This window comes from Jaculus jaculus, chromosome 10 (assembly GCF_020740685.1).
Source record: "Jaculus jaculus isolate mJacJac1 chromosome 10, mJacJac1.mat.Y.cur, whole genome shotgun sequence".
In the NCBI taxonomy this organism is placed as follows: Eukaryota; Metazoa; Chordata; class Mammalia; order Rodentia; family Dipodidae; genus Jaculus; species Jaculus jaculus.
Genome location: NC_059111.1, coordinates 116,503,868 through 116,512,955, shown reverse-complemented (window position 1 = coordinate 116,512,955; position 9,088 = coordinate 116,503,868). Strand labels below are relative to the sequence as shown.

Here is a 9,088-nt window from a genome sequence, read left to right as displayed (position 1 = left end):
CATGCTCTGGAAGCGTCTCTCACTGAGGCAGGATAGGCCACGTGCTGATTGTCACATGACGTCCAGATTGGATGATCAAAATGGTCTTATTTTTTAAAATTTATTTTTATTTTAGAGACAGACAGAGAATTGGTGTGCCAGGGCCTCAGTTACCACAATCGAACTCCAGATGCTTGCGCCACCTAATGGGCATGTGTGACCTTGCGTTTGCCTCACCTTCGTGCATCTGGCTTATGTGGGAACTGGAGAGTTGAACATGAGTCCTTAGGCTTCATAGGCAAGTGCCCTAACCAGTAAGCCATCTCTCCAGGCACTCGCCATTCTTCTTTTTCTGGTTTTCTTTTTCTTTCTTTTTTTTTTTGAGGTAGTGTCTCACTCTAGCCCAGGCTGACCCAGACTCTATATTCTCAGAGTGGCCTGGAACTCACAGCAATCCTCCTACCTCTGCCTCCCAAGTTCTGGGATTAAAGGGCATGTGCCACCACCTGGCTCATTCTTTTTTATTTATTTATTTATTTATTTGAGAGCATCAGACAGAAAAAGAGGCAGAGAGAGAGAGAATGGGCACACCAGGGCTTCCAGCCACTGCAAACAAACTCCAGATGCATGTGCCCCCTTGTGCGTCAGGCTAACGTGGGTCCTGGGGAATCAAGCCTTGAACCGGGGTCCTTGGGTTTCACAGGCAAGCGCTTAACCGCTAAGCCATCTCTCCAGCTCCACCCAGTTCATTTTGTTTTCTCAATTTTTTTTTGTTTTTTTTTTAATATTTATTTATTTATTTATTTATTTGAGAGCAACAGACACAGAGAGAAAGACAGAGGGAGAGAGAGAGAATGGGCGCGCCAGGGCTTCCAGCCACTGCAAACAAACTCCAGATGCGTGCACCCCCTTGTGCATCTGGCTAACATGGGACCTGGGGAACCGAGCCTCGAACCGGGGTCCATAGGCTTCATAGGCGAGCGCTTAACCGCTAAGCCATCTCTCCAGCCCTGTTTTCTCAATTTTTATTAACATTTTCCATGATTATAAAAAATATCCCTTGGTAATGCCCTCCCCCCACTTTCCCCTTTGAAATTCCATTCTCCATCATATCCCCTCCCCATCTCAATCAGTCTCTCTTTTATTTTGATGTCATGGTCTTTTCCTTCTATTATGATGGTCTTGTGTAGTGTTGCAGTCCAGTTCACATTGCTGGTAGAAATCACCCAACCAAGAGTAGCTTCTGGGAAAAAGAGATTTATTTTGGCTTACAGGCTCAAGGGGAAGCTCCATGATGGCAGGGGAAAATGATGGCATGAGCAGAAGGTGGACATCACCCCCTGGCCAACATAAGATGGACCACAGCAACAGTAGGGTGTGCCAAACACTGGCAAGGGGAAACTGGCTTCAATACCCATAAGCCTGCCCCCAACAATACACTCCCTCCAGGAGGCATTAATTCCCAAATACGCATCAGCTGGGAACCTAGCATTCAGAACACCTAAGTTTATGGGGGACACCTGAATCAAACCACCACATTCCGCCCCTGGCCCCCATAAACTGATAATCATACGTAATGTAAGATGCAATGCATTCATCTCATTTTAAAAATCCCCATAGTTTTTATCAATCCCAATGATGTTCATACATCCCCATAGTTCAAGATCTTTCAACTGAGCCATAATACCAAAATATAACCTCAAAAAACCCATAATGGCACAGAATAAATATTCACACTGCAAAAGATGGCATTGGGCATAGCAAAGAAACATTCAACCAATACAAGATTTAAAGATCCAGGGCAAATGTCAAACTCTGTAGCTTCAAGTCCAGCAACTCTAGCCAGTGACAAATCTTCAAGTCTGATAATTCTAACCAGCAACAAGTCTCTGGCATTCCAATTCCGCCCCTCCAGCTAGGCTACTCACAGTCCTGGAAAACTTCATCAGGACTGGCAGCTCCTCGGCGGCCATCTCATGGTCCCGGCATCTCCACTGCAAGCCACGGTTCATCCTCATGGCCCCGTGGGGTCTCTATGCAGGCAACCAACAAACCCGCTTCACACTGCCCATGGCCATTTCCAAAACACAAGACCGTGTTGCAAACTCAATGACCCTCTTTCCAGTATTTTATACTCCGCAATACCAGGTAGGTGCTAATTTGTTAATCCAGGGGGGAATAAAGCAGACTTTGAACAGGCCACTCCTTGAGCACCCAGACCCCTTCAAAAGAGCTGACATTCTTCCTGTTGCCCCAGCGCAGGTCAGCTAGCCCAGTCTCAAAGGTTGTTATCTCTCAGTTGCAGCTGAACGGGCAGCAGTTCACCCAAAGATTTTCCTTTCTGTGCCATATCCCTCTGCACACACCAGTTCATTTCTACGCTAAGCAACCCTGCACAACTTCTCAGGACACAGGCATAAGAGCAAGCTTCTCACACAAACTGCTAGCCCAGTCCAAGCAAAGCTCTTTCTCACCCTCATAAGCCAAACCTCACAGTCCATAGTTCTTACTGCCTTCAGTTCTTGCAGCTCAGACCAGAATAGTCCATCAAGCTGTACTTACAGCACTGCAAGGTATCTCTTAGGCCAAGGTTTTAACTCCTTCCACATTCCTCTTGAAAATCAGCTACAAAAGGCTGAAGCCACATAGTCAGGTGTCCAGCAGCAACCCCACTCCTCCGTACCACTTTACTGTTGCAGTCCGGTTCACATTGCTGGTAGAAATCACCCAACCAAGAGTAGCTTCTGGGAAAAAGAGATTTATTTTGGCTTACAGGCTCAAGGGGAAGCTCTACGATGGCAGGGGAAAATGATGGCATGAGCAGAAGGTGGACATCACCCCCTGGCCAACATAAGATGGACCACAGCAACAGTAGGGTGTGCCAAACACTGGCAAGGGGAAACTGGCTTCAATACCCATAAGCCCGCCCCCAACAATACACTCTCTCCAGGAGGCATTAATTCCCAAATACGCATCAGCTGGGAACCTAGCATTCAGAACACCTAAGTTTATGGGGGACACCTGAATCAAACCACCACATGGAGGTAGTGTCAAGGCACTATGAGGTCATGGATATCCAGGCCATTTTATGTCTGGAGGGAGCACGTTGTGAGGAGTCCTACCGTTCCTTTGGCTCTTACATTCTTTCCACCACCTCTTCCATGTTAGACCCTGCCGGCACATTCTTTTAATAGTGGACAAAATTGATGAAATAATGGTGGAAGCCCACTTGAACATTGTCGGCCTAACTGCAGAGAGCTGTGTGAGCTTCGTGGCGTTGACGGCCTTGCTTGGTGGTGAGCCTTGACAGGAAGGACACTGCTGTACCAGCACCAGGGCTGGGTGTGGCTCAGGGTAGAGTGACCTGTATGAGGCCCTAGAATAGAATCCATGTGAGCATCGACATACCACTCTGAGAAGGGCACGTGTGAAAAGCCGGGCTTGGGATTGACCAGGGAAGAGCGAGTCTGTCCAGCAAGTGTGGCCAGCTGAGGTGGAGAGAGCCTTGACCTCACCTGAGACAATGTCAGACCCAGATCTGGGGACTTCCTAGAACCTTCTGTTTAATGGGGTGCTGCCCTGAACATGGTGTAAGGCCTGCCTTCTAGGTTCCTAACTCATTTCAATGTATGTGTGGTGTGTGCACGTCTGTATAGATGCATGTAATCCACGAACACGTGCAGGGGCCAGAGGACGACAGCAGGCATCCTCTAGTGCTTTCCCCTTTAGCTCTGTGAGAAGGGGTCTCTCTTCAGACCTGGAGCATAATGCTCCTCAGTTAGACTGGCTGACCAGTGAGCCTCGGCCATCCTCCTAACTCAACTTCTTTAGTGCTAGAGTTACAGGCATGTGCAGCCATCCCCAGCTTTAAATATTTTTGTTTTTATTTATTTGACAGAGAGAAAAAGGGAGAGAGAGAGAATGGATGCACCAGGGCTCCAGCCACTGCAAATGAACTCCAGATGCGTGCCCCCCCCTTGTGCATCTGGCTTATGTGGGTCCTCAGGACTCAAACCTGGGTCCTTTGGCTTTACAAACAAACACCTTAGCTGCTGAGCCATCTCTCCAGCCCTTTCCCAGCTTTAAATAGGTTCTGGGAACTGGACTCAGATCCTCACATGAGCACAGCAAGCACTCTTACCTCTAAGCATCTCTCCAGCCCCCTCCTCCCATTTTTTAAAAATGTTTATTTGGAAGGAGAGAGAGGGAATGAGCACACTAAAGCCTTCGGCCACTGCAAATGAACTCCAGGTACATGCACCACATTGTGCATCTGGCTTCATGTGGGTCCTGAGGAATCGAGCCTTGAACCGGGGTCCTTAGGCTTCACAGGCAAGTGCTTAACTGCTAAAGCATCTCTCCAGCCCCCTCCTTACTCTTTCAATGCTGACGGGAAAGGCTAGAGCGGCTTTGCAACCCCACCAGGCCCTCACTGCGCATGTCCACCACAGAACCTCAGGAAGCCTGTGCCATCATGGGCTGTGGCTGAGAAGAACTAGCAGCTGAGATGTTGTGGCCTGGAGTGGGGAGGGAGGTAGCAGACACGGGGAGAGCTGAGAGTGAAGAGTTAGAGGCCACTGGGACCCTGTGAGGAACGGCTGTCCTTGCAGTCAGAGGAGAACTTCTAGGCCTGGGACACGTGCATGGGCTGGAGGAAATGATTTTAGACACCACATGGTGTGTTGGGGTGAAGGAGAGGAAGAGGGTGGAAGTGTTGCTGGGTGCCATTACAGAGCCCTGATTGGCAGGTGGTAGAACAACCAGTGGTGAGGGACCCGGAGCTGTGTGGAGCGTGACGAGCGTGGTGAGGCCAGCAGCGACGTACTGGGATGGGCCTGGTGTCACCGATGCTGACCTTGTCCTTGCATCAGTCACTTTGCTGATACATCGATAACAGTGTCCCATCACTGCTGGGACAAGATAGCTGACCAGAAGCAGTTTACGGGAGGAAAAGGGTTAATTTGGTGCACTTCCAGACAGCAGTGTCTATCAGAGCAGGAGCAGGAAGCCAGCTCACATTGTCATGTCGGCGGGAAGTAGATCAAGAATAGCAAGCTAAGATGGCATGGTGACACACGCCTTTAATCCAGCACTCAGGAGGCTGAGGTAGGAGCATCACTTTGAGTTCAAGGCCACCCTGAGACTATATAGTGAATTTCAGGTCAGCCTGGGCTAGAGACCCCACCTTGAAAAACTAAAAAACATAAAAGAATAGCAAGCTAAGCCAGGTCCCCACTGACCTCCTTCCTCCAGCAAGGCTCCACCTCCTGAAAGTTCTGCAGCCTTTCAGAACAGTACCAGCAGCTGGGATTCAGTACTTAAACACGTGCATCTGTGGTAAGCGTTTGACACAAACTGCCACACCTGTCAAATTGCCTTGTCCTGGTAACACCACCACACTGTTTTCCTGTCCTGCAGAAATTTTCCTTTCTACCAATTGGCCACACTTTTTGTTTTGTTTTTGTTTTATGAGCTATGGTCTCACTCTAGCCAAGGCTGTCCTGAAATTCACTATGTAGTCTCAGAGTGGCCTCAAACTCACAGCAATCCTCCTACCTCTGTCCCCGAGTGCTGGGATTAAAGGCGTGTGCCAGCCACCACGCCCAGCTTTGTTTTCTTTTCTGAGGTGTGGTCAAAAGACACCAGGTCTGGTTCAGAGCATCCAACAGTATTGTCCATGCCACGTCTCTTAGGTCGTGGGTACCAGAGAAGGAACATCTGGGCATCCTTATACTCTCAGCGTTGAGCAAAGTTTTCTGTGTTATGGAAATGAAAGTCCACCGTGTTGTGCTAGATGGGGGTTGCAATATAGTGGGTTCCTTAGAGAAGGCACAGCGCAGCCGGCTGTTCCTGTGGGCGAGAAGGATCCGAGACACTGGCTGAGCATCACCTGGTGGGGGTGGCGCCTGTCTGGCAGAGCAGCAGGAGCGTCAGCCTGAGAGTGCGCATGGGGACTGGCTGCGTCTCTGCCTGCTTCACTTCAGTCTGGTGAGACGCCCCCATTCTGGCTCCATATGGGAGCTACTACATAGTGACGGTTCTACAGCAGGATTCAGACTCCCCCCCACCACCACAGGTCCATACAAGAACACAAGTCTCAAGCCAGGTGTGGTGGCGCACGCCTTTAACCCCAGCACTAGGGAGGCAGAGGTAGGAGGATCACTGTGAGTCTAAGGCCGCCCTGAGACTACATAGTGAATTCCAGGTCAGCCTGGGCCAGAGTGAGACTGTGCCTCGAATAACAAACAAGGCCCTTTGTTGTGATTCTCCTGCCTGGCTCTGCCTGCCAGTGAGCAGCAGGGCTTCCTGAGGGGTGAGGCCTGGGACTTCTGGTTCCCAAGGTTTACAGATTTCTTGGAGCATCATTGAAAATGTGTGTGCTGTGTCAACTTGACTGGATTTAGACAACTCTGGGCGGGTCTATGAGTGGGTTTCCAGAGAGGATTAACTGAGGAGTGACGACCCATCTTGAAGTGAGTCTTCCTGCCACCCCATGGGCTAGGCTCCTGGATGGAATAAAATAAAGGATGGAAATTGAGGTGGCACACGCCTTTAATCCCAGCACTCAGGAGGTAGAGGTAGGAGGATTGTTTGAATTCAAGGCCACCCTGAGTCTACAAAGTGAATGCCAGGTCAGCCTGGACTAGAATGTGACCCTACCTTGAAAAAACAGCACAAGAGAGAGCCAGCTAGGAGCTCGCATTCTGAATGGAACAGACTCTGTTTCCTATTCCACTGAGATGTGGGCAGCTGCCAGTGTCATGCTGCCACACTGCTGCCCACCGTGCCTCTTGCTTCCCTGCCATAACCGTGGCTTCCCAAGCCCTGAAGCTCCTCTTCGTTTGTTTGTGGACTGGGTCACATGTAGTAGTCTGTGCTGGCTGTGAACTTGCTACAGAGCTGAGGCTGGCCTTGAATTCCTGATCCGCCTGCCTGGGGAAGCCAAGTGTTAGATAGAAGGTCTGCGCCACCATGCCAGGCTTTGACTTCTTGCCAGATACCAGTGGCGGCAGTCAGAAATGTGCCTAATGGACTGCAGAGACACCTTAGCTGTTACGGTGTTGGCCTTCGAAGCCTACAGACCCAGATTCAATTCTCCAGATCCCACGTAAGTCACATGCACAAGTTGGTACACATGTCTGGACTTCGTTTGCAGTGGCTAGAAGCCCTGGTGTGACCTTTCTCTCCCTCTCTCTCTGTCTCAAAAATAAAATTTGGAAAAAAAATGTAACTAACACCGCATCCATCCTTCTGCCCATGGGGATGACATTCCACCCCACCCCTGGGCCTGAGCATCCCAGACAGCGAGTGAGAGCTGCGGGGCGTGGATCTTGCCAGCGCACAACCGCGGTGAAGGGCTGTGTGGTGCTGTGCCTTGAGGCTGCTCCACTGAGACATGGAGCTCTTAAAGCCAGACACTGTGGTCTGCAGCCTCCTCCTATACCAGGGGCCAGCTGGGATCTGGCCCAGGACACTCTGAAAGCAGAGTGACACCACCTGTGGGCCAAAGAGCGCCCCTGTGAATGAGGAAAGGGGTATTGAGGGAGACGCCTGAGTCCCTTTCCCTTCTACAGTCCCCCCGGGGCCTGGGCTGTCCCTTGGGGTGCGTGTTGTGCTCCTCCACCACACCTGGCAGAGCGCTGGCGCCTCTGCACAAAGCCAGGTGGCCACTGCCCAGCCCCTCTACTCCAGACCTTGACAGAGGAGGTCACCCTAGATTTGTGCCCAAAGAAAGTGGGTGCTCTGAAGCAAGGGTCCCGTCTACCAATGAGACAGGTTGAAGAGCTGGTTCTCTGCTCCCCTGGCCTCTGATTCTTCACATGAGTGACCCTGGTGGCAGCCCCTCATCTCAGCCACAAGAGGAGATGGCTCAGGCAGGATGTGGGAGGCCGAGCCCGGGCAGGAGATTGGCAGGCAGCCTCCACAAGGAAGCTGGGACTCGGTTTGTAGTTTAACACATGACAATACTTTTGGGACGTGGATTTGAGTTCTCTGGGAGGGTCCTCACAGCACATGACTTGCCAGAAGTAACAGTCTGGATCCACTGATTTTGTTAAAACAAAGTCCCCTTTCCTCTCCACAAGAAGGACCCTTCCAGGACTGGAGGAGGCAGAGGCCGCTGAGTTGGGAGGGTCCCAGGAGGGACAGGAAGCAAGGCCTTGGCTTAGGGAGTGGGGCAGAAGAAGCCCCTTCCTCCAGAAAGGGGAAGGTCCCCAAGGGTGGGCACATGGCCCCGCCATGGGGTCACAGCAGCAGTGCCAAGCTCGGAATAGTCCATGAACGTGAAGAAACAAAGGCCAGGCCACAGGTCCCCCCCTCCCCTGGCTCCTCCCCAGGCAGCTCAGGTGGGCTGCAGGGGTGCTGGGTCCGCACAGGCCACCTTGTTGCTGAAGAGGCGTGACAGGCTGCGCTTGGCTGCTGGCCTGCGTGGCTGAGCCAGAGGGGACCTGAGCCCGCGGAGGTCCCAGAGGCGCAGCGTGCCATCATGAGATGCTGTGTAGAGGACCTGGCCGTGTACCTGTGGGTGGGCAGGGCAGGCTGTCAGCCATGAGAAGGGCTCTGGGGCCTCCTCCCAGGTGGGAGGCCGTCTGCTTCCCTGGGAAGTCAGGTCCAGGAGCTGGGCAGGGAGGGCGGGTCCTACCTGGAGGCAGTTGATGACAAAGGTGTGGCCTCGGAAAACCCTCTGCAGCTCTCCCGACTGGGCATCGAAGGCCCGGGCGCAGGCATCCCCGCTGCCTGTGAACACTGTGGACACAGTGGTACACTGGACCCTCTCCGGCCTCACCCTGCCACCTTCCTCCCAGGCACAGGGCGGGGGGGAGACTGGTGTGACTGTTACCTGCCCCTCAGGGATGGGAACACAGACATCCTCTGAAAGGAACCCAGGCTGCCACTATTCTGGGGTGAGGGAGAATACTGAAGGCCCGGGTATTTCCTGTTTTGCAGGACTTGTGGCCACCATGCCTTGCTTGTCCTCAGGATAGCCTGTGCCATACCGGGTGGCCTTGTCCTTCCTGAGGCCCTCCCCAGGGACACGCGAGGCAAGATACCCATATCCACACGCTATTGGACGGAGATGGTAGCTCTGCTTCATGTTTCCAGGACAACT

The 9,088-nt window shown here is 52.0% G+C and overlaps 1 protein-coding gene across 2 annotated transcripts in view; it reads right to left on the bottom strand.

Annotated features, from left to right (window-relative positions):
• Wdr86 (WD repeat domain 86) overlaps positions 1–9,088 on the bottom strand; it is a 41,298-nt gene that overhangs the window by 4,779 nt on the left and 27,431 nt on the right. The window contains exons 5-6 of one of the 2 annotated variants that reach the window (XM_004669553.2): positions 8,621–8,724; positions 4,243–8,497 (exon numbers count right to left, since the gene is read on the bottom strand). The exons of the other annotated variant lie outside the window; for it this stretch is intronic. Coding sequence (XP_004669610.1) covers positions 8,321–8,497; positions 8,621–8,724 — 281 coding nt within the window. The 3' untranslated portion in view covers positions 4,243–8,320. Of the gene's footprint in view, positions 1–4,242; positions 8,498–8,620; positions 8,725–9,088 lie in introns of those variants that run through there. 2 annotated transcript variants of the gene reach the window in all.